The 24,768-nt window shown below is 58.9% G+C and overlaps 1 protein-coding gene across 1 annotated transcript; it reads right to left on the bottom strand.

The window, feature by feature from the left end:
- Nucleotides 1-229: 229 nt before the first annotated feature.
- On the bottom strand, nt 230-24,768 carry KCTD5 (potassium channel tetramerization domain containing 5). Its single transcript, XM_035022022.1, has 6 exons — nt 24,505-24,768; nt 14,249-14,357; nt 12,264-12,355; nt 10,472-10,567; nt 8,216-8,341; nt 230-1,966 (listed from the first exon to the last, which is right to left on the bottom strand). Exons 1-6 carry the CDS (start codon nt 24,754-24,756, stop codon nt 1,937-1,939), a joined length of 705 nt encoding a protein of 234 aa, XP_034877913.1. The 5' UTR covers nt 24,757-24,768; the 3' UTR covers nt 230-1,936.

The raw sequence follows: 24,768 nt of genomic DNA, 5'->3' as shown, positions 1-24,768 counted from the left end.
TGAGCGTGCTTTAAACATGTCACTCGAAGATGATCTTTGTCCCCGGGGAGGGGGCAGGATGCCAGCAGGGGGTAGGCAAGGCGGCCCAGCCGAGGGGAGGAAGACGGGCCCTCGCAGGGCAGGCCACAGACCAGAGCCCATGGATGGGGCCACGGATGGGGCCACCCCGAGCCCATGAAGTGCTTCTGCAGCAGACCCTTCTCCATGCATTCTGAGGCACTTACAGTTGTTCTCATTCATAAATACACAATTTTATTTGCTATTTTCAGGGGAAACTTAGGCATTAAACTGTAAGCTGATAAAATACGGATACCTAAAAAAGTATAAAAGTATAAATATCCCCTTAGAATAAATTTTAGTGAATTAAGTCTTAATATCTTTAAATTAAAAAACCACAAGCCTATCTATTATGTCAAGGTCCTAGATCAAACAACGCTACGTGGCCAGCAGCACCCACAGGTACACCCCAAGGCCAACGAGGGGCTGCCCCTGCCCCGGGCTCACCGGGAGGACGGGTTGCCGGGCCCTAAACGTGCCCTCTAGAAAGGTTGCGATGAATTTGAAGCCAAACATTTAACAATGTACAAGAGACCTTACAGAAAGGAGGAGGTAAATCCCGGGTGCCGGAGAACTTGGTTAATCAGGTTATTGGCAAAGAAGAGGGCACAGGCAAGAAGCCTCCGGAAGCACTGGAAACTAAGCACGCCCAGGCCTCTGCCCTGCTCAGCGGCAGTCAGAGCGCACAGCGGCCCTGGCGAGGAGGCAGACAGCTGCTCGTCCGAGCCAACCCCCTCACCGGGCTCTGACAGCCCCCTGACAGCTAGGAAAGATCTGTCCTCAAAGCATGCGAGCAGCGCTGTTTACAGGGATCCCAGTCGCTCCAATGTCATGTCCGTGCAGAGCCCGTGCGGGTCGCCGGAGTCTCAAACACCCCAAACCCCAGAGAGAACTGCATAGTTAGACAAAGAAAAGGAGCGAGCCGGCAAGAGGGAGAGATTTGTGTAAACATCCGGTTTTCAGAGTGACCTGGAGTCTCCACTCTGGAAGCCAGGTGGATGGGCCTCCCGCCCCGACCTCCATCCCAGGCGAGACAAAGGCACTGACGGGTGGCAGCTCCGCCACAGGCCCATGGCCGGGCCATACCACACAAACTGCTCTGTCCCTGTCAATGACTTCACACATCAGTCCCAAATGCGGCAACGCTTGTAGGCATTTCTAAGGAGTAAAAACGCAGGGTAGTCCGTCCACACTAGGGAAGAAGGGACGCAAAGTTCTCTGGCCTGGAAAATACAAGTGGAGAAGCCTCGACTGTTCCAGGCAGGGTCAGGCCGGGGAGCCTGGCTCGGAAGGAGGCCGGGCCTCGGGGCCGAGGCCCGGGAAGTAGTGAACACGTGGAGGCCGTCTCTCTCAGGAGCCACCCGCCAGGGGTGCAAATTGCCAACCACTCCTGCCGGGGAGGCAGAGCAGACTCCCTGACCCGAGGACCAGGGCCTGGTGCACGTGTGGGTGACCAGCAGGCACCCAGAGCCTGGGGCCACGGTGCTGTGGCCACTTCCTACCAGCAAGGCCTAGGCTCCGTCACAGACTGTTTATGTTAGCACCAAGAGCGCTGTCCTTTAAATGACCTTCGGTGATTACAGGGGTTGGCTGGAAGCATCCTGCCTCAGGCCCATGCAGCCCGGGGAATGCCTCACGGAGGCCCCCGTGGGGACACCCACCCGGCCAGCACGCCTCCTCCAAGTGGGGACGCCTGGCCTCAGACAGCTGGTCCCGTCTCTCACCGCCCACCTCAGAGGCAAAAAAGGATCCACACCCAAATCTCTACAGAGAAATTGTCAAACGCAGGTTTCTTCTCACGGCCAAGCTTCCTCCACATGGCAGATCGTCGCAACTTGGGACAAGATAAAATGTTTCTTCAGCTGTCATCACTGTGTTCTCACATCCTTGAACCCCGTTCTTGCAAAATCTGAAAACGCCAAACACAGACAATGAGGACCTAGGTGTTGGACGGGGCTGTGGCCTGTGGCCAGCTGGGAGCCACGAGGCCCTGAAGCAAAGCACCTGCTCCAGGAGCAGGGCCCAAGACCCCAAGTCTGCCTGCAGGTGGCTCAGGGGGCCGAGGAGGCTGGCACGGAGGGTCAGGGGCCAAGAACAGGCTGGGAGACCCTTGCTGCAGGGGCCGGCCCACGAACCTCCCGGCCCTTGGCCAGGAGTCCCTCCAGATCTCCATCCCAACCCATGGCAGGCGTATTCACCCCCACTTCCTACCACAGCAGCCGGCCCGTCCCCTACTAGGCACCTCCCTGGGCCACCTCAGGGAGGCCTGGGATGTGTGTGTGTGTGTGTGTGTGTGTTGGGGGGGACACTTGGGACTTGGCTCCTTATCAAGTGCCCAGAGGTCCCCCGCAGGATCCCCCGCAATGGCTGCCCCTGCTCTCCTGCAGGTGCTACAGCCCACCTGATAGGCACCAACTCCTGAGTTTCCAGCCTGGCTAGATCCTAGGCTGCAGACATGTGTGGATCCTCAGGGTCCTCAGGGTGTCAGCGGTCCCCGCCTCAACCTGCTCTTCTTCCTTGCCCCATCACAAACCACGTCCCCTCAGTGTCCCCTCAACCCTGCCCCAGTCACACGACCCCTAAGCCTGGGCCCCCAGGCCTGCTCTATCACCTCCACACCCATCAGTTCAGCCCACATGCTGCCTGGCAGGCCTCCCATTTTGCTTCTCAGTGCGCTGGCCCCCCTGCCTCAAGGGTGCCGGCCTCTCCTCACTGCAGCCCTGCAGAGTCCTCTGCCCCTTGGCCACTATGCCTGTCCCTCTCACTCCTCCCTCCTTGGCATCTCAGGGACAGAGAGGGCCCCCAGCCTCCCTCAGCCCTGAGCACGGGTGGACACCTGCAGAGCTGAGCCCCATGCAGCCCAGGGAGCAGGGATGGGACCACCCCGTGTCCCCGGGTGGGGGCTTCAGAGCTGGCAGATCTCTCGCTGTTTCGATCAATACGTGTAGTACAGCTGCTAGGCACCACGTAACCATAAGAAGTGCCTGAGTCCCAGCCTGGCCCAACCCAGCTGAGGCCAGCACTGTATGGCAGCCTGTGTCATCGGCCATGTGAGAGCTGCCTCCTGGGGGCATTTTCTGCTTGAATTCCAGAGGTGAGCCAGATACGGCTCTGGGGACACTCTGAGCCCAGACCCGGGCACAAGGTGCGACTGTGCCCTGGGAGGGGCCAGCCCGCGCACACCAGGTCCAGGCCCACATGGACCCTCTGGCCAGAAAGCAGCTCACCGCCTCCCAGTGAGGCCCCGCCAGCCCGCGGCCACCTGCTCCCAGGCCAGGGGGGTTGCCCAGAGCAGCAAGGCCACAGGACCGGGGATGCCAGTCACTCACATTCACCAAGGGCTTGTTCTGACCCACTCAAGAAGGCCCAAGTTCTTCAGGGTCACTCCAGCCTCTGCCCTGGTGCCCTACACACCCCTGCCAGCCCCTGGGCCTCTGCCTGCCACGTCTGAGGGCTCCGGAACACCCAGCTGGCATGGTCTCATGCTCTCCTATCCTCTGTGCCCACCCCCTGGGACCCCACTCCGCTCTCTGTAAGGTGCACCTTCCGCTGTGATAGGGGAACAGTGTCCCGGATTCAATGTCCCTCCTCAGCCCAGACAAGAACAGACCCTACATCTAGTAGGGTTTGTCAGCTGGGTGGGAAAGCCCAGGAGGCCCCTGTCAGAGGGATGCGGTCTGGGGAGGGGACCCAGGATGGTCACACGCAGGTCCCTGCTATTCCCAAAGTGCTGGTCTCAGCCCCATCGTCTTTGCTGTTTGTAGGGCAAGGTGGACTCTGTGGGAGCCCATGAAGAGTTGTCCCTTACTCCATGGGAGCCCAGCAGAGGAGAGGGAGTGTCTGAGTCCACAGTGGAGAGGATGAAGCCTGTGCAACCGAAACGTGGCCTGGAGCAAGGTGACCACACCAGAGGGGCCGCCCCACCAGAGTAAGCCAACAACTGTCTCCTGACGAGGACAGAAAACCAGGCCTAGACCTGTGACAGTCACAGCCCTTCTGCCCGGGATGGGCTCTTCTTACTGGGCCACCTCCCAGAGCGGGGCCAGAGCCGCTCATAGGGACCAGCAGCGTTCCCCCAGGCAGCACCCCCTCGGACGGGCCCAGGCAGGGGGCACCACCCCACTGTGCGGACCCAGGGCTGCTGTGTGACCAGCCCCTCCCACCACCCGCTCCTATCACAGGCGGCAAGCTGTGCTCATGCTCTGCCGGGCCAGGTCAGGTGCCTGCTGAGCCCGCAGCGCGGCCGCTCTGAACACAGGGGGGCCACAGACACAAACCACACGTCTGCTTCCAGGGACTGAGTGAGGGAAGTAAAACACCTCCGTGATTTCTGACGTCCTGCGTTTACTGAATTAATAGTATAAGCTTAAATTCACGTTTCTCTTGACTTTCTCGACGTGGCTACTAAAAAGTTTGAAGTGACAGATGGACCACGCTCGTCCAGACCAGGGCTCGGCAAACTGTCTCAGAGAGCCAGGTGACAAATATTTGAGGATTGGTGGATCAAGAAGCAAAAATGAGGATGTTGTATATGTATGTAATCACCAGAAAGGAACTAAAAACGGAAATGCCACTCTCCATTTGCAATTCCCAGTCCAGACCTCCCATGGCTGGGCGGTCAACCTTTCAGGGCTTGGATGGCTACACGCCTTTCCCAAGCATGTCCCAGGGCAGAAGCTGAGGGGCCCCCAATCTGCATGGCTTGGCCCACGACCAGGGGGCGGGGAGGGCCTGGAGGGAGCAGGGGAGCCCCGTGGATGATACATGGCTCACCCACCTGTAACCTGCCCTCTCTGGGCCTCGACTCCCTGTGTGCACGATGAGGGCACAGAGCAGGTGGCCCCTGCTAGTGGTGAGCACAGTCGGGCTCTGGACCTGGGTGACGGGAAGAGGGACGGGAGGAGCAGTTGGGGGCCAACGGAGCGTCCGCAGAGCCCCTCATCACAGGGCAAACAGACAGAAGGTCCTCACAGACTCCTCTCTATCAGCATCCCTCTCCTGAGGCTCAGGGGAGGAGATGCCCCGAGCCCACGGCAGAGTGACAGCAGGGGCGGCTGGTGTCCTTGCCTGCGGACATCCACGGCAATGAGGTCGTTCCAAAGCCCGACACACAGGGTTCTCAGGCACCCCAGCCGATGTCCCGATGCCACCCACAGACATCCTAAAGGACACAGACAGACAGCCCGCCCCCCCCCCCCCAGCCCCAGACAGGCTGGCTCCGCTGGAGATCTACAGTCAGGTTCTAACACAGAAGGTTCTGTCCACTAGAGGAATCACAAAGTGCAGTGGAGGAAGGGCTGGGGTCAAGGAGACTAAAGTGAGTGGTCAATGAAAGGGTGACGGAACTCACCATGACATTTACACTTAATCTGAGACATCCCCATTGTGACCCATGTCGCTCTGGTTCGGCACGCAGCATGCGGCAAAGGAGAAGAGAGGGCACCATTAGTGTAGGCTGGGACGGGGCGGCAGCCGGGAAGCCCGCCTGCAGAGGCTGAGTCTCCCCATGGCGGCGGCAAGCATGGGTGCTCGGGGGCAGGAACCCTCCTGTGCTGGGTGGTGAAGCACAGATGGGCCAGTCTCGCGTGGGGGTCCTGGGCCCCGAACCCACGTGCCCTGACATGCCATGGAAGAAAATACAGGGTGTGGGCGTCTCCTGTGCCCCAATGTCCCCAGGCCTGGCACTCCCAAGGTTCCAGACCTCTCCCCCCCCTTTTTATTTTTATTATTTATTTATTTATTTATTTAAAGATTTTATTTATTTATTTGACAGAAAGAGACACAGCGAGAGAGGGAACACAAGCAGGGGGAGTGGGAGAGGGAGAAGCAGGCTTCCCACTGAGCAGGGAGCCCGATGCGGGGCTCGATCCCAGGACTCTGGGATCATGACCTGAGCTGAAGGCAGACGCTTAACGACTGAGCCACCCAGGCGCCCTCCCTCCCTCTTTTTAGTGAAGAACTGAACCTTGCTCAAATAGAGGTGTGGTCTTTGCTGCTGGCCCTGGAAAGGTTGTGATCTCCAGGCCACACGGGATGGTCTAAGAACATGATAGGGGAGGGCTCAGTTGGCCAGGGGGCTAGAAACTGTGATCAGGCAAGTGGGCGATCAGTCATTGATCAGTTATCAATCGATCTTGTGTGTCACCGAGAGCAGTAAAATCCCTGTACAAGGAGGCGGGGGACACCCTGGGGGGCACTGTTCTCTGCATGCTACCACCTGTCCCAACTCCGCAGAGGAGCCCCACGCCCACCCCTGCTGGACCTGAGCCCTCCCTCTCTGTCCTTCCGACCAACAAACCATACCCCAGGGTCCCCTCAGTGAGTCCTGCAAGCGCTTCCAGCACATCTCGGATTGGGGTTTGGGAGGTCCCCCAAACTGGCAGCTGAGGCGGGCCACCCTTGTGTGGACCGCTGCCCTCACTAAGCTGCCCACTCGATTACCACCTTGAGACAGGAGACTGGCCATTAGTGCTGGGAGGCTGACCCTTGGCGCCCTGCTACAACCACGCTGTGCCCGGGGTCCCCAGATTACCGCCCCCAATCCAGCCCCAATGGTTCTCCGTGGCGTTCTGGAGGCTCCAACCACATTCCGCCTCCTCGGGAGCTCCTGTCACTGCCCCCATTTACGAGCCACAGTGGCTGCCACACTTCAGACCCAGGTATTTTTGGAGAGAAAAACAGGGCACGTTTTCAGAAACAAAGGGATTTGGGGTCATGCCTGGAGCTTCCTCACGGCACAGACGTAGCCTTTCTGCAGCAGAAAAGCTACCTGAGGAAAATGAGCTCAGGCGGCTGCCCTGGTAAAGCACAGCTATGAAAACTTCTCAAGCTCAGAAATCAAAGCTGCTAAAAATGAACAACTTACACAGGAATTCTGCAACTGCTCAGAGAGATGTGCCTCCTTATGAGGCTGGGGGCTCTCGGGGGGGTGGTGGTGGTGTCACTTTCTGCCCCACTCAACGGGAAGCACGTCCCCAGGCCGAGCACCGCCCCCACACGTGCAGCTACAGTGCTGTGGGCCAGGGTGGGGACGCCCCGCGTGCTGGACAGTCGCCCTGCCAGGAAGACGCAGGACTTCTTCACCCGGCCATGAGCCTCATGAGGACGGCCACCACGAGAAGGCTAACGTGCACAGGGACTCCGCTGTCTGTTCCTAAGCCCACACCTCCAAGGAAGGCCCTGAAAGGGTCACAGGGCAGTTCTGGGCCGGTGGCTTTGACCAGAGGCCACCTGGTGGGGCTAAGAGTCTGAGGAAGCGTCAGAAACTCCCGACTTAACGTCATCAGTTAAAATCCTCCAGGCTCTGGTGTTTCCTGCACTCACTCAGGTACTCCGGGGTTCTGAGCTTGTGGGGGTGCCTGCCAGAGCCCCGTCCCCACCTCCCTGGCCCCCCTCAGAGCTGGCTGCACGGCCCTCAGGCCACCACCATCCTCCAAGGCCCAGGAGTCCCACCAGGTGGAGCCAGCGACCCCAGAAAAGATGGCAGCTGCTGCCCCATGCCGCGAGGCCACCCCGAAACCCAGCACGGCCACCCCTGCCCTTCTCGGAAGACAGAAGCACCAATGCCCAGCATGGAGCCAGTACACAGGGACGGCCCGGGCTGAGCCAACACTTCGAGGAGTCTGAAAATCAGAGCATCTGCAGGATCTGCTGCACCTTTTACAAATCAAACACGAACCCCAAGACATGGATGGATGTGGCTAAGGCAGGTGCCACCTGGGTGGCCTCCCTCTCCAGCCCTGATGTCTCAAGTTCCCAGGAAAACCATCCAAAATGGTATCAAAAGACAAACTTCCAGAAGCAACTCTGCCTGTCCAAAGAGGTGTAGGAAGAGGGCATGGGCTACAGAAGCCACAGGGGCTCGCCTCCAGGGGGAGCCCCTGTTCAAAGACCCCTGGCTCCACCACCTGCGGGCCATGGGACCTATGTGTCCTTCCTTCCGGGACTCTGCTGACGCATCAGGCAAGAACTCTGTGACAAGGAACGACAGCACGAGATGGATGAGCCGCCAGGCAGCCTGTGCAGCTGGGAGACGATGAGAGGGGGCCCAACTCCGCCAAGGGCAGCCGCCACCCCATGGGCCCCTCTGCAGGCGGGAACTGGAGGGTCCGTAGCTGTGCCCAGCTGGCCCAGCGCCCGCCTGCCCGCAGTCACCCACCTTGGCTTTCTCGCTGGGCTCGCTGGTCGTGCCGTATGGGGAGTTGTGCAGCTCCTTAGAGACCACGCACAGGAACTCGGCCTGGTCTTCACTCCCGTAGTTGTAGGAAGAGCCGATGCTGACCAGCTGGGAAGACAGAAGAGCAGCAGCATGGGGTGAGCACGGCACACCAGCCCATCCGCCGGCAGGGAGACTCTAGCCCGTGAGCGCACGCTGGGGACAGCTGGCACTCGGGGCGATGGAGAAGGCCAGGGGCGGGCGTGCCACGAGCAGCAGAGTGGGAAGGACGAGGACAGTGTGGGGGCAGCGGGCAAGGCCAAGCAAGGAGAGTGCGTGGGCAACATAGCCTGTGTGGCCAGAGACGGGAGAGCATGGCGGGCCAGCCACTGGAGACATGTGCCCTGCCCTCTGTGGACCCTGGGGGTGCAGATGGAGCCGTGGGTCTGCATGCAGACCGTGTTCTCAGAGGGCACGCAAGCCTCATCTGAACCAACCTCGGAACCTTGTTCTCGCCTCGGTGCTCACCACTGGCTGACCCTGGGCTTGGTGCCAACACCACTCAGGGTTTGTTTTTTTTTTTTTTAAAGATATTATTTATTTATTTGACAGAGAGAGACACAGCGAGAGGGGGAACACAAGCAGGGGGAGTGGGAGAGGGAGAAGCAGGCTTCCCGCAGAGCAGGGAGCCCGATGTGGGGCTCGATCCCAGGACCCTGGGATCATGACCTGAGCCGAAAGCAGACGCTTAACGACTGAGCCACCCAGGCGCCCCCACCACTCAGGGTTCTTACCCTACTTTCCCCACAGCAGTCCCAGCTCCTGCTTCTGGGAAGTAGAGTATTTCTCATCAAACGGGACTGGTTCTGGAGTTTTGCTGGCAAGAACCGGGAGGACGACATCCTCCAGAGACAAAGACTCAGGGACAGAGAGGAACCTGGCATGTGTGATGATTTGAGATCCGCCCAGAGGAGCTAAGGACTAAACCCTCAAGCTGAACACAGAGAGGAAGGGAGAGGCCCACACGGGAGGCAGGAGATTCTCCCTCTCAGCGAGAGAGCTACAGAGGTGCTTTGTTCCCAGCGAGGGTGACCTTGCAACACCCTGCCCGGTGCCTGCAGCCCCCATCTCCCAGCCTTTCTCTGGGCCGCATGGCGAGGGAGGACGCGAGGGGCATGGGAGGGGACCTCTGTCCCTGCACGGTCTGTGGCACAAATGTAACGAGGTCAGATACTACCTGGACCCCGGCACGCGGGTAACACTGTGAGAGGACACAGAGAGCAGCCCTGACGGCCTCAGGCCCACCCCCCCACCCCCCACCCGATTGGAGGGAGGACACAAACACTGCAGTTGTCTCAGTGACATTTTAAGGGGACTCCAAGCATACTCTACAGTATGATCCCGTTTCAAAAGACCCAAAGAAAAGGTGTGGCCTTAATTAGGAGGCTGGGGTGAGCCTGTAATTTCCCACCCTCTCTCCCGGCAGGACCACTCGCCGTGGCCGGAACCTACACTGGATGGAAACAGAAAGCTCTGAGGCCTGAGGGGACCTGGCGAGCAGGGCAGGTGAGACCTGGGGCTGGGGGCTGGGGAGGGTCACAGGTCCGAACCTTAGTTCGAACCTGCCTGAGGGACAGGAACAGTGAGCAGTTTGTGGAAAAGGTACTGGCCAATCGGTGAGCATCCTGGACACGCTCCTGGGCCCATAGCCAGTGGGCTGCAGCTGCACAGGCCGGGAGCCCGGGCTCCATGAAGGGAAGGAGCACTCCCACATCCTCACGTCAGGCCGGCAAAGTGGAGGGCACAGCTGCGCCAGAGCCGAGGGCAGGAAAGGGCCTGGGGGGCCGCAAAGCAGCCCCGCTGGGAAGGGCATCTGTGCCAACAGCAGCACAAAGGAGCCCAAGCCACCATCTGCTCAGCCAGCATGGGAGGGGACGCGAGGGGACGGGAAGGTAGGGCCAGGCCGGGATGCATGCAGGCTGTCAATCCCACACACACGGAGATGCCAGATGGAAGCACAGGGAACAGTCCCCGCAAAGCACGGGCTCAATAAGAAGGATAACTCAGAGAGAAGGGTGGGGAAGCGGGGACGGGGACTTCTGTGGGGAGGGGCCCTAGAACAACTCGACCCGCCCCACCCGAACACCCATGACCCATCCCGTCAGGACAGGGCACAGGCCCCCGTCGGCGAGGTGCTGGAGGACAGTGACAGGCCGCCACAGGCCCCCGACGCCTCGCTACTGGTCCCTGGGGCCTCACCTGCTCGAACTTCCAGCCGTCAGACATGGTGGACACCATCTGAGTGAGCTCCTCTTCCTGGCACTGCAGCACACGGTACACGTGCTTCACCGGCACCTGGGAGAGCCACAGCCACGGATGAGACGCGCCCCGCGGGGGACCCAGGGAGGCTAACGTCCCCCTCAGGCTCAGGTCACGGTGCACAGAGCGACCCCGAACGCAACCAGCAAAGCAAAACAGGCCGAACAGCTGTTTTTCTCCCCCGCATCTGCCGTCCAACAGGTCTCTATTTCTAAACCGCAAAGTTCAGTGAGTCGTGCTCCTGAAATCCCGACGGCACCTTGAGCTAGATGTGAGCGCGCGAGGACTGCGGACGTGAGGGAAGGCAGCTGGGAGGGGACGGCGGGGAGGGCCTGAGGAGCCGCCCACAGCGCTCAGACCCGGGCCCTCCCTGGGGGAGGTGGCTTCCGAAAAGCTGCTGTGTCACCCACGGCGCCGAGGCGCCCACCCACCGTCCTCTGCTCCAGGCACAGTCTCTGGTGCTCAGAGCACCACGGGGCCTTGCCGGCCAGTAGCCTACCCCCCTGCAGCTGCTCCTCTGGTAGGAGGCCACGGCGTTCGGCGCGAGTGTGATGGGTGGCCACAGCCGGGAGGGGGCTGGCTGTCACACAGCCCCAGTGCGCTCACTTGTGACAGGGACGACACCGGCGCTCCTGGCCCAGGCCCCGAGGAGGGGTTCTTCTATGCCCACCACGCAGAGGCCTCAGTGCTGCAGGCATGGGTCATACTACGTGTTTAGTGGGGTGGCTGGACAGAGGGGAGTGCGGCAGCCAATGGCCAGAGACGACCCAGGAGCCCGTGGTCGGGTCTCCTGCCCCCTCCCTGGACCCCTCCCTCATTGTCTGGTGCCCGAGGGGCTCCCGCAGGAGAGAGGGCTGGGGGCACCATGGCCAATCTGAGCGGCCAGGCCGTCAGCGAGTGTCTCACAAAGGCCGAGAGCTCTAGCTCGGGGCCTGTCAGACACCCGGTGGGAGGGCCCACAATGGGACGGGGCAGCCAAGGGGCTTCAGAGGGGTGTAGACTCCAGATGAGCAAGGCGGCTCTCAGGGCGCGTCCACTTCATGGCATCCCCCCTGAGGAGCTGCTCACTGGGAGACGGCTCGCCGTTCTGCCAGCCAGGGCGGAGCTCAGCCCCTCTGGCACCTCCCTCTGCATAAGATGCCGGACATGGCCTGCTTCACACACTGGGCTAACGGGCAGCAGAGTGTCTGGACTGGCCAAGTGCATGTGGGCTCCACATGGGGATCAGCCCCAACAGGCAGGCACACAGAGCCCTGACTGCTCTCTTCTCTCCCAGGAAAAGCCACGTCTTCGTGAAACCCACATTGGCCTGCAGGACCCCACCCCCATCTACCCTGAGCTCACTGCCAGCCGCAGGCCCTCTGCACCTGCTGCACCCTGCTACAATGCGCTCCCTGAGATGTCCACGCTGGAAGCCTCCCTGTTCTCCATCCCTGGACTTTCCTCTGCGGCACTGTCTGTCCCCTGCCCCTGGGGTGGAGACCCCTAAGGGTGGGCTGGGCAGGAATGGACAAACACACCCAGAGTGCGGCTACAGCAGTGCCACAGGACGTGGCTAGAGAGCAGGCCTGTCAGGCATTAGGACGATTCCCGAGGAAGACAGTCACGACAGGGACAGCATCGATCCTGGGGTCTCGTGCAGAGGCCGCCCCTAGCCAGCACAAAGGCAGGGAGCGACTTGCACCACTGTGGCAGACCTCAGAAACTCGGGCCTATTAGTCACTGCTCTTACCTGCGACGTTTTGCTGTCTCGTTCTCTAATTTTGTCCTTTACAAGTTTTATTAGTGAGGTGATATTGTAAAATTCTGCTTCCTCCAGCACTCCTAGAATAGAAAAAAGTAATTTTCACCAGATCCAAGAATGAATGTCCCGCCCCTGTCCCTCTGTGGACCTATAGCCCATGCCTGGCCCTGGTCCCCGGCAGCTCCTCGGCCCCGTGCCAACGGACCCCATGCAGACTCTGCTGGCTCAGTGGGGCACCCCAGGATCAAGGGCAGAGGGCCCATTTCCTGAATACACTCCTGGCACGTGCCACTCCAGGTGGCCTGCTGGGTACACTGTCGCACACGCATCTACCCCAAGCTCCGCCCTGGGCGCCCCTGGATGGAACTTGGAAACCTTCCCTCCGTCGCTCGCGGGCCATCTGCTGCCCTCATGTGAGGCCCTCATGCAGGTCTGTCACTTGGTGCCTCAGTTTCCCCATTCCACTGGAAGCCGGGCCGGTTGAGAGGGCAGCTCCAGGACTCTTGACAGTTTAGGGCTGTCCTTCTTCCCCAAGGCTGCAACTCGTGCTGCACCCATTTGGGGACTCTCCGGCCCCACGACCCCTCCTGCGCATTCCAGAAGGGCTGTGCTGGCCGCCCTGGCCAGGCCTCAGTCTACACGGTGCCCCACACCGGCAGCACCAGCAGCTCCGGGCCATGTCCTAACCGGCCCCCAGGCAGCACAGTCAGACGGGGAGCCTGGCGGTGGGCAGCTGCACTTACAACGTCACTTCTCAGGACGGCGTGTGGCCGTGTGGGTGACGAAATGCAAGCCTGGTGCCATCCTGTCGGCCACCCCCCTCAGACCTGTGGGTGGGGACTGAGAGGCCTTGCGAGTGGGACGCTCCAGGTGCCGGTGGCCGCATGGACCCTTCTTTTTTTTTTTTTTTTTTTTTAAGATTTTATTTATTTATCTGAGAGAGAGAATGGGAGACAAACAGCATGAGAAAGGGAGGGTCAGAGGGAGAAGCACACTCCCGGCTGAGCAGGGAGCCCGACGTGGAACTGGAGCCCGACGTGGGACTTGATCCCGGGACTCTAGAATCATGACCTGAGCCCAAGGCAGTTGCTTAACCAACTGAGCCACCCAGGCGCCCCCGCATGGACCCTTCTGAAAGTGCGGCGTTCGAGGCCGGCCAGGAGGCAGGGGACGAGGCAGGGCGTCAGGGGCCTGTCTGCAGCAAGCACCTGCCTCTGAGCAAGCCGCCCTGGGAACAGTCTGTGAAGTTTAGCCTAGAACTGCACGGCTCCACCAAGACCAAGGAAGGCGCCCCAAACAACACGAGTGCATGTGTACACGGAAGTCCCTTTCGGGTCTGGAGGCCCAGAAAGCGGCAAAAGTGAAAGAAGTGAGCCCAGGTCAGTCCCGGCAGTCACTAGAGGACCCGGCAGGAGCCAGAGCCCACGCAGAGCGGAAACACCTGGACCTCTCAGGTCCTGACACGTCAAGCTCCCTACTCGCTGTGCCCAGCGCTGGACCATTTGAGAACAGACAGAGCTCAGAGGTGAGGGTGCAGAGGTGCCCTGGAAGGAGCGCACCCGGGGCTCACCCGGCGGCTATGTCCAGGACAGTGTGAGCTAAAGTAGCCGTGAGAGCGGAGCCCTAGCCCCAGCAGCATCGCTAACTAGGCTCCTGACATGGCCCAGAGCCCAGGTGACCCGCTCCCCGCTTGACAGCAGTCCTGACAGGTCAACCTGGCCGTGAAGTCTTTGCTTCCCGGAGGAAGACAGGGGACAAGGTGGCCAGCAGCCCTCACCTCCTGGAGACAAACGCCTACTGCCCCATGGGGCACAGGTGAGAGGCAGCTGGGAGCCAGCGAGGGGATGCAGGCATCTGAGATTTCTGCAGGGGAAGGTGTGCCAGGCCTGCTCCTCACAGGGCGGCTCGGGCTCAGAGGAATCTGCCTCAAGTGACCAGTCAGCCTGTCCACAGGGGCCCTATCCCCAACTCACCTTCCTCTGCGAGGTCTTTGTTAATGACCAGCTTCCCGTGTCTCAGGTAGTTCAGCACAGGCCCAAAGTAGGTGGGGTCTCTGTCGATTAAATAGGCACCAGTTTCATCCTACAAAGAAGAGAACACCGTGAGTCCTGGCGGGGAAGGCAAGGATCCCCACAAGTGACTCCAGGCCAGGCCGCGTGGAAAGGGTTGCAGAGGCACGTGGGTCGTGTGTGTCCCTTAACCCACAACCAGACAGCGCTGCAGCACTTCGGGGAGTTGGCTCTGCGGCCTCTGGCAGTCGGCAGCCTGGCACCTTGTCTGTCACCACCTCAGGTCTAGGCCAAGTTCATCTCCCTTTATTTACTCGGCAGCGAGGTGACTGAGGCTGAGGAATGGTTCAGCCTCCGTGCATCTCAACGTTGCCCAACACAAGGAACCTAACACAGACTCTCCTCCCGGGCACCTGTGGCAGGGACTTCTTATCCTGGGGCGGGGTCAGAGCCACACTCCAGGGGCAGTAGTTCCAGAGTCTGAGCAGTCTACAAAACAGACCTTCAGAAGGCTCTTCTCCCACACCGGGTGGCCCTGGTTCCTCCCGGAAGTGCCTGGGGCCTGTCTGAGGGTTAGAGTGCTCTGCCCAGCAAGCTTCCACAACCGGCCCAGGGGGTGCGGACATGCCGACCTGGGCACGAGGGTGGGGGCAGTCCCTGAAAGACGCCTCCACGGAGTAGAGCCCAGGGAGTCCTGCCCAGAGTAACGGGCATGGAGGGTACTGTCTGCAAGGGAGGGCCACAGCAGTCTAGTGGGGAGTGACGGCACCCTGGGATCCACTCTAGGCCATGGACCTGACTGCGTCGAGGGCACTGCTTATCTGCTGTGGGTCTGCTGGGCAGGGCCTGGCCCGGGCTGCCATCCTGCTCCTCCCGCAAGCCCACCTCCCCTCCCCGTGGCCCTGGGGAGGCCTCCCTGACACAACAGGTCAATGGAACAGTCAGTGTGGCAGGCTCTGGGGGGGCCATCCACAGGAGCAGGACCAGCGGAGACCACAGAGGACAGTGTGTCAGCATCTCTGTAGGGCGAGCATGGTGGTGGGAAGACCTGGAGCTCTTGGATGTGCTCTGCCTACGGACACCAGATGCAGAGACAGAGCGAGGCAGGAAGCATCCCGACCGTAAAGCAATAGGGCCACATTAGGGCCCTATTTCTCACCCAAGTGTGGCAGAACCTGGAGGTTCCAGGGGCTTCCTGACGTCCACCACTGCAGACCTGCTCTTCTTACGTCAAGTCAGTTAGGGCTCTGAATGTGTGCATGCTGGGACCTGGAGCCTTGCTGCTCAGTGGGCAGGACCCGGGCACTCAGCCCAACCTCCTGCCAGGACAGGCCACTGCCTGCTCTCCCCTGTGGGCTTCTGTCCACCAAGGCGCCATCCCAGCTTCACCCAGACCTCCCGAGTTCATCCTCATGCTCCACCCCACCCACCTAAGGAAGCACCAGACACTGTCCCGTGGACCCCTGCCTCCTGTCCCCCCAGACCCCGCCTGTTCTCCGAGCAAGACCAAGGACCCCGTGGACCAGCTTCTGGAAGAAGGATGCTCGACCAGTCTCCCTACTAGTAAAAAGTGGCCATGAAGTCAGGGGCTCGTCTCCACCCCCACCCTCAGGTGTGAAAAGAGCCCCGTGCATGACATGTGCACATCAGCAAGCTCAGGAACGACTCACTGGCTCCCCACTAACCTCGACAGCCAGCTGGCAGAAGGACAAGATCCGATGGGGACAGGGCGCCCCAGGGAACCTCCCTATCACACTGGGCCCACACTAGGAGCTCGAGAGGACCATCATCACACCGCACTACCCCCATGGGGGGCAAGCCTGAGCTCCAGAGCTTCCGAGGCAGTGTGCGCTCAGCCCCGCGGCTGTCTTGACGTGGGCGCCAACACACCGAGCCCTCATCCCGAGGCTGCCTGGGGGCCCCCCGCCTGGACCCAGAACGGCGGGTTCACTGAATGGCCTTGTGTGGCAGGCTGTGCCCCTAGTAACCCGACGCCGGGGATGTGCCGCCCCCTGCCAGTGACGAGCCAGCCGGCCCGGCCCTGACACTGAGGAGCAGCACTTAGGGAAACTCAAAAGCGGTTTCTTCCATGGAGTCCTGCCAAAGTTCTCTGGACCGTTTCTTCTTGGGGATTTGTTTTGATCGGATGGACTCCGAGGTTGGGCAGGACTCTCAGTACTCTGACCTGGGCTCGTCAAGTGGAGGGTTCAGCCTCCACAGGAAGTGCCGGGGCCCCTACACCAAGACCCCAAAACTCCACCAGGCTTTATCCCGGGCTGCTGCCCAGACGATCACAGACCGACGCTCATTCAGACGCGCACAAGCAGGACCTCTGTAAAAAGCAAGCGCCTCAGTACCTGAGCGGGAGCAGCAGGCTCTAGAGCTGAGTGGCGTCGCTGGGGGCAGGCCGGGGACAGGCCCCCCCAGCACCGCGGCCGGCACGCCGACACCGGCGCCTCACGTACTGTGCGGGGCACGCAGCCCTGGGCCCTCTAGCCTACAGCAGAAATAAGGAAGAACACACAACCCAGAAACGGTGAAACAAACAAAAAACCCCAATTCAGAATATGAATCTTAGGCTCACTTCTGCAAAAGCCCAGAGAAAAGCACCTTGGTGCCATCTACCCTGGCGACTGGGGGGGGGGGGGGGGCAGTGGGGGTGCGGCCGCCGGCATGCCACATGGGCATCGCTGCGACAGCACGCAAGACAGGACCCTGGGCCGCTCACGCCTACAACAGGCAGCAAGGAATGCGGCAGGACATGAACGCTGGCTGGTGGCGAGACTCGTGGGCCCCTCGTCTCCTCTTTCTGTCCTGTCCTCGATTTATACAAGTGTGTGCTACATTTATAGAGTGGCGAGCTCTGTGTGTTTTTGTGTAAAAGAGCCAGAATGGAGACTCCTTTCTTCACAAATCACTTCCCTCTACTGACCTTCCCTACTTCTCACTGAATTAGCGTCTGACCTATTTGTGAAGCGCTGGCTTTAAAAATATATATGTATCTTAGGATGCCTGGGTGGCTCAGTCCATAATCCCAGGGTCCTGGGATCAAGCCCCGCATCGGGCTCCCTGCTCTTGGGGGAGCCTACTGCTCCCTCTCCCTCTGCTCCCCTGCTCGTACTCTCTCTGTCAAATAAATACATAAAATCTTTAAAAAAAAAAATTAAAAAAAATATACATGTACCTTAAGGGCTTTAAACAGGGGAAGTGGCCTTGGCTTAGGAATAGGTAACGAGGGCCAACTCCCCGCAGGCTGTCAGTCCACACACACTTGGAGCAGGGCGGCCTGATGATGCCCAGGTCGGCTGGATCCCACTCCTAGTGGGACCCACCTCCCAAGGCTGAGCTGCTGGTCTCCACGGGAAGTCTGAACCCTGCATCCCTGAGCTTGGGCTGCTGGGCCACTGGCCCCAGGCAGGGAGGCAGCCAGGCCAGAGAGATCATGCTCTGGCCACGAGCCCCGTGTGCAGTCACTTCTCTGAGAGGAGCCAGTGGGCAAAGGTAGGGCCAAGCCCACATCACATGCTCTCCCAGGAGACACTTAACTGCAGCCCTGACAAGGAGGGAGGCAGAGAGGACAATCCTGACCTGAAACCACTCCCCCACTCCCCGCCCTGCCCCACCCTCTCCTTTCTGAGCCCACCCGGCGCCTCTAGCCCACACCACTGGTTAGGAAACAAGTGTTCTGCAAGAGGCAGAAACACACCTGCGCCACTCAGTAAACAGCCCCCAAGACTGAGGTTCTCCCTGCCCACACTGTACCCAGAAGTAAAACCCGGCCATCAGGTTCAAGGGGCAGGATCGAATGCACTGCCCAGCAACGCACTGTAGATAAAGAGGGTGCTGCTCGTCCCTCAGGGCTAGCTGGTCCTGGAAATGGCGATGAGGAGTGAGACTCTCACCAAGATTCTAAATGGAAAAGAACTCTGTTGGCGTGACAGCTCTCTATGGAGCATCTGCACTTGGCCCCGTTCCATCACCTTCACAGCCTCCACAAACACGCCAGGAAGTGGGACTCCGCCACCACTTTGTTGTGGGAGAAAAAGCACAGCCACCGGAGACTGGAAATGAAGACGGCTGAGTGTCCTGAGCTAAATGGGAGATAAATTCTGTCAAATCTCCCTGTTAAAATCTAAATGTAAACGCACAGAATTCTCTGTGCACAAACATCTGCAATCAACCTAATTAGAAATACTTAGCTTTTACTCAGAAATTATCCATTTTAAGAGACCAGTCCAAATTTGCACACAAAACCTTCAACCTCCACCCCCTTCTCTGTTTTCTACAGTTTGTCAAACCCTCCGTCCAGAAGAGGCCTGAGATGTCACCAATTACAAATGATGAGGCAGCAGACCCGGAGACCAAAGAGACTTGTCTGAGGCACCAGGATTTGCCGGGCTGGGCCCCTGGGCACCCAGGAGTGCCAGCGGGCTCTGATTTACCGTTCCCTGCATGAGCCTGAGATGCCCCATGTGTGCTGAGATCTGACACACTCCCATGCCCACCCAGGAAGTAAGGGAAAAGCAGGGCTCTGGGCCAACGCAGGGTGCATGTGTCCGGCTTCTGGGTCATTCTCACCCTCAGTGCCGGCCCTGGCAACAAACCCCCTCAGACCTCAAAGAGCACCCAGCTCCTAGGGCCCCGACCCCCACAATGTCCCAATTTAGGATGACATACACGACTCACATAAGGCTCGCCCAGAAGCAAACACAAGTGCCCGCGAGAAAGGGCCCATCTGCAAGGCTCCTCTTGCAGCAGGTGTGCGTCAGATTCAGCCACAGTGGGTCCACTCCCAGGGCCCCAGGAATCCATGGGGGTGATTCACAGCGACCCACTCAGTCCAGCAGGTCTGCGAGCACTGAGAGCAGACGCCGGGTCACTCTGGGGCCAGGGTGCTGAGTGGACCGGCCAGCCTGAGGGCCGGCCATCCAGGTCAGAGCTGCTGTGATTTATGTCACAAAGCAAGGGATCGTCCATCTGCAGGGATTTCGCAGGTGCTCCCCTCCCTAGAGACATTCCAGCCTCAGAACACCTGCACGTACATCCTCAACAGATGTCACATTACTGATTCTGGTGGCGTGAGTGCGTGTGTTTAACATAAAATTGCCGGCACAGGGAGGTCAACTAGTGATGGAAACAGGCGGGAACCATGATCACCTGGGGTAGAAGCACCACACCGGAAAGCCCCTCCACAGCCCCAGAGGCGAGGCCTCCTCAAGCCCAGAGCCCCCAGGCCCTGGGACGCCCTGCCCTCGGTTAACGCCTAGCCCCCTGCTCCGGTGATGCCCTCGAGCCCTCCCCACCAGCTGCCCCCACGGCCACCGCCCTGCGGGCTCCAAGGGGGCCTCTGCTCTCCTACACTTGGCCCTGCTGGCAGATCTGGTGCAGAGTTCAGCCTTCCTTCCTGCTGGGACCGAAGGGCAGGCCCGTGGTTCCTCTGCTATGTCACCGAACCTCCTCCCTCTTCTTGCCCACTGCACGGTGACTAGGCTCGGTCGGTGCCCCTGCTGCTTGCCTCGGCCTCCCTGCTGGAGCTGGCCCAGCTCATCAACTCCAGAACTGTGGCCACCCAAGCCTGACTTGCAAAACCAGGCCAAGATCCTAGAAGCCCAACTGCTGAGGCAACTAGAACCCACCAGAATGTGGATGATGGGAAGAGACACTTGTGCACACCCATATGTGGATGCCTCAAGCCCCTTCCAAGCACGCGGGCGGATGGGACTGGAACCCTAGAGCCACAGTCTTCAGGCTCAAAGACCTTAAGTTTCTTGCAAGAAAACTCGGTGGCTCCCCAGGAAGCTGTGTCCCTCCCCTGTGGCACAGCCTCCAGCTCCAGAGTTGGGAAGCCGCCCTCGGGCCTTTCCTCAAGTCAGCCTGGAGCTCTAGGTGGAGTGCCAAGAGGCGGCCAGGGATGGACGGGGGACAGGAGGGCCAGGCTCGCACACACTCCCCTTCGAGGCTGGCCGAGCAGCAGGAGCTCCCCTCTGGGACCAAGGTTTGCGGTGATTCAGAGAGTATGTGTAAGAAACAAACAGCAGCAAGAACAAATTCTGACGGGGAGAAAAAAGCATTCTTTCTAAAAACAAAGTAGAGACCACCGCGAGTCATCTCCATCTGCTGTGAGGACCCAGCACGGACCCAGCACGGGGCACTGGGTGGAGGTGGTGTGACCTGCACCATCTTCCTAAACTCTCACAGCAACTCCCGGACTAACGCTCAGAGAGGTGCACCAACTTACCCCAAAGTCGCACAGCGAGTTAAGTTCTGGTCAAAGTCAAAGTCAGGCCCGAGTCTCCAGTCTCACTCTGCCACCAGGGAAGACACTCCGTCTCCCCAGTACCCACAGCACACCAGCGCCAGCCTGGATGCTTCTGGCGCTCTGCAGTCCGGGGAGAGCACCCTGGCCATGCACAAACCTCCCTCGGTGCAGAGCCAGCTCCTTTAAGGGAATTTAAGGACAGTTGGCCCAGTGACTGCTGACCTGGAGCGTCTCTGGAAGGGAGCTGTGAGCACCCACTCACAGGTGAAAGCAGCTACAGACACCCTGTCAACAAGTGGGCACCCCAGTGTTCCCATAAAACTCGATTTGCAACATCAGGCAGGTGGGCCACAGTGTTCTGACTATGGCTCCAACCAAGCCTAGTCACGGTGCAGGGGGCAGAAAGAGGAAGTGCTTTGCAGCGACAACCATTTCCTCCCGGGCTGCCCTCAGATGGCTGATGGTGGGGACAGCTGCAGGCCCAGGGCCTATGTCTGAGGCCCTGAAGCAAGCTCTCACTCAAGCAAGTCCTTTCTCAGGACCTTCTGGCCTGGAATCACGGGCTGCTTCAGGTCCAGGGCTGTCCAGTTAGGGACCCCGTGGAGACGTAACGTGGGCTCTGCCAGCAAACACCTGCTGTACGGGGGAAGGGCGGGAGCCCCTCCCTCCACCCGGGGCCTAGACCAACCACGGCACGTGGCCAGGGCTACGAACACGCTCAGAGCCACATCCTCGACCAAAGTGTGAAATGAAATGCACCCAAGTCTCGGGTTGCCCACTCCAGGCCTCAGATAGGCCGACACGGCTCTCATGGGCGCCCAGGACGCTCTTCAGAATTCGGGAAGTTAGCCTTTCGCCTCTGATTTAGTTACACGGAGCATAATCTGCTCTTTCCACTCTAAGGAATCCCCACTTCTCTTGCCAAGCAACTTAGAAGTTTGTACTCCCACCCACATCCCTCATCGCTTGGCTGTTGTCTGTAAAATCTCTTCCACTATCTTTCCAATCCCGACACTCTTGCCAACACCAAGTACACCCGGAGTGAGCAGAGGCAAAGAACTGCAAGTGCCATGTCACCAGAGGCCCTGCGATGGCCCCACCTCTCAAAGACCCATCTAACGCCACAGAATCTGCACCCCAAAGGCAGAACAATGACCCCATCAACGGACAAAAGCTCAGATTTTCTCCAGGCCTGGCTCAGGCAACAGAGACTGAACCCACCTCAAATCCTACTTAACCTGAATGGTTTCCAACCACCAAGTAGCAGTATTTCCTGTTTCCCTTTCAACTCCTAAAGCATCTCCACACTGAAACAGGGGCTGATTCAGCTCTAAACAAACGCTAACCTGTTTTCAGCAATGCCTAATGGGCCAGGTACCATGGAATACAAAGAGACTTAACCCAAATGAATCACACATCAAGTATTCACAAAGTACTTCCGGGAAGGAGTGTCACACCTGGCCCGCCCCTTACGAGAACCTGGGAGAAAGATGACCCAGACAGCAGGGGAGCAGATGCTGAAACAAACACCCCAGACACAGCCCGGCTGGAGGAAGCCCCAGGAGGAAGTGAGAATTCATACTTGGGCGGTCTATAAAGAGAACCACACGGCAGCAATGGGCCCAGAGTCCACAATGAAACCAACGGGTAAGGGTTTGAAGTCCAGAGCTGGTCCCAGGCTCAGTTCTGAGAGAGGGAGACCAGTTGCAGCCCCGCTCCCCACCCTCCTTAACAAACTGTTGCCTTCTTCAGAAAACGTCCCATCACTCCACCTCTCCCATAGGCTTCTGCAGTGTTTAAACACAAGCTCCAGGCACTCTTCCAGTGAACTTCAACCCACCAGGTTGCCGAAAGGTCCTGGTCTCCCCCTTCCTTGGAACAACTTCTCCTCGAATCCCCCCCACCCAAGTCCGATGCAAGCAAGAGCTTGCTGGAGCCCAGGAGCTCAATAAACACTAGTCAGGTGCCCAGCAGGAACCTTCCACCAGGTCTGTGCTGCTGACGTCCAGCCCTAGGGACATCTGCCAGGTATGCTTTCATTCATTTTAACTATGAAGTGAGGGCTTCGAGGTTTTTACAAGTGAATCAACATCCTGTTTCTCTTCCATCATGTAATAATCACTGGCCGTCCCACTCCTCCAAACACCCCTTCCCCTCCGCCCTCAGCCTTCGCTTCCTCACTCAGGGTCTAATTATCTAGGAGTGAAGCTCTGGGACATTCTTTCATCAGAAAGTTGGGGGGGGGTGACACTGAGAAAACCCAGTATCTTACACATTGTGTCTCATGTGAAGTAAAGCACACTCCTACCGTGACTGATGTGAATCAGCATTACTCTTTGTTAAATTCCCATTACCCGCGACAAAAACTCACCCTTATTTACTATCGACTACCTATGAGACAGAAACTGTATCTGCTGCATTACCTTCATGTTCTAGATTTCACTCTTACAATTTGGAGATCAAATGTGGGTAAGCACCGGATGGTGACAAGAAGCAACCGCAGCAGATGTGTTCTGGTGGGTTAATTACCTCCCCCAAAGGACTGTTATTACAGTAGAGCATAGTTTTTTTTAAGTCGTTTTGAGACAGTAAAATAAAGGAATGAAATGACTTAACTGTGGAAGCTATAGTTAATTGGCTCTGAATCAATTGTTTTAGTGATGAATAGAGACTTTGCCTCAAACAAAAAACAAAAAACACCACACACACACCAAAACCCCAGTGGACAAGTGCAATTTAAAATCTGATGCAATATACAAAACGAACTCTCGAGTAGAAATCCCAGTGAATGACCACTGTGGCCCAGTGTTTTAATACAAACAAACACACAGTAAAACATACACCCTTGCCATAAAAGGAAAATCACAGCAAACAAAAGCCTATTTCTGTCCTGGAGAGGCCTGCCATTTTCTGGGAGGTCAATTCTCTCTGAGGCGAGAGCTTGGTCAAAGGAGCAGTGGAAGCAGCTGGGGGTGGTGGCGGGGGAGACTGGAGCGCTGACATCTCAAACCCTGATTTCTGCCAACGACAAGTGGTCTTGTGGTAACTCAGGAGCTCTCCTCTCCTGATCGTAAGGTCATGCCACCCTGAGGATGGGCTCCGTCTGCCTTCCCGAACTTGAAGAGGGAGCTGAATCTTTCTGGGAAGACTTATGCCTGGCAAGCGTTGAGCTGGCGAGGCACAAAGCCAAGTGCAATTATGTACGCTCAACTGAGAAGACCCAGGAAAGTTAGGTTGCGAACCGCCGCGGATAAATATAGGTAACTACTCTTACAATAGAGCCTTTTCGGAGTTTCAATTCGTACAGACCCCTAGCAGCTCTTCCTCAGCCACACAAGTCTCATAAAGGTCATAACCGAAACAGTTTCCATTATGATCTGCACAACAGTACCAGCACTTAATGAAAGACAAGCTGCAAACCAACCGAGGGACTCCTACCCTTTCAGGAGGGCAATGGGGACGCAGCCTGACGAAATATTCCTACCTGGTCCCTCCTTGCCACTCCTTCGCACGCGCAACCCTCCCTTCGAAAAATTACTCTAGGGCCGGCCCCTTCTGCGAGTGCCGATGCGAGCGTGTTGTGGCTGTAAACGACGGAGCGCCAACTCTCTAAATGCAAGTCACTGGGAAAGGCAGGTCACCCGTGTCAACCCCCCCACGCCAACGTGAAGTTAAACGTCTGGAATGTGAGCAGATGAGAAGGCGGCCAGGGTTCTCCGATTCCAGGGCCACTAAGTACACGGGGCCACAGAGGAGACGCGCACACAGCGGGGCCATGAGAACCTAGAGGGGAAAGAAAGTGGATCCACAGCAAGGTCCGGGGTGTGGGAAAGCTCCGCCGGGGAGCGGAGAGGGCGAGAGGGAGCCGAGGTGGGCCCGCCGGGAGTTCTCGAGGGCGGTGGGCGCCCGGGCACCAGGCCCGGCCTCCCCGGCCCGGCACGGACAGTCGCGCGGCCCTCACCTTGTCCGAGTCCAGGTCGGGGTCGGCCTGGCACAGACGGTACAGGAAGGATTTCGGGTCCCGGCACAGCGTCTGCCGGGTGGTGAGGAAGTAGGTGCCGCCGACGTTGAGCCGAACCCACTTGGACACGCCGCCGGGGCGCTGGGCCAGGGCACCGAGCCCCGCGCTGCAGCGGCGGCACAGGCCGGCCCCCAGCCCCGCCCCGAGGCCGCCCGGAGCCGGCGGCAGCGGCTCGCAGTGATTCTCCGCCATGATCCCAGCAAG

This window comes from Mirounga leonina, unplaced genomic scaffold, assembly GCF_011800145.1.
Source record: "Mirounga leonina isolate KUSES-001 unplaced genomic scaffold, KU_Mleo_1.0 Mir_175, whole genome shotgun sequence".
NCBI classification, from domain to species: Eukaryota; Metazoa; Chordata; class Mammalia; order Carnivora; family Phocidae; genus Mirounga; species Mirounga leonina.
The sequence above is the reverse complement of the archived record's forward strand: the minus strand, read 5'-3'. Positions and strand labels throughout refer to the sequence as shown.

Bases quoted from the DNA above. Each gene is read 5' to 3' on its own strand.
- KCTD5 (XM_035022022.1), bottom strand. From the start codon at position 24,756: ATGGCGGAGAATCACTGCGAGCCGCTGCCGCCGGCTCCGGGCGGCCTC. The intron at 14,358-24,504 runs GTGAGGGCCGCG...TCTTCTTTGTAG, and splicing joins CCGACCTGGACTCGGACAAG to GATGAAACTGGTGCCTATTT. The intron at 8,342-10,471 runs GTGAGGCCCCAG...CTGTCTTCCCAG, and splicing joins ACGGCTGGAAGTTCGAGCAG to CTGGTCAGCATCGGCTCTTC.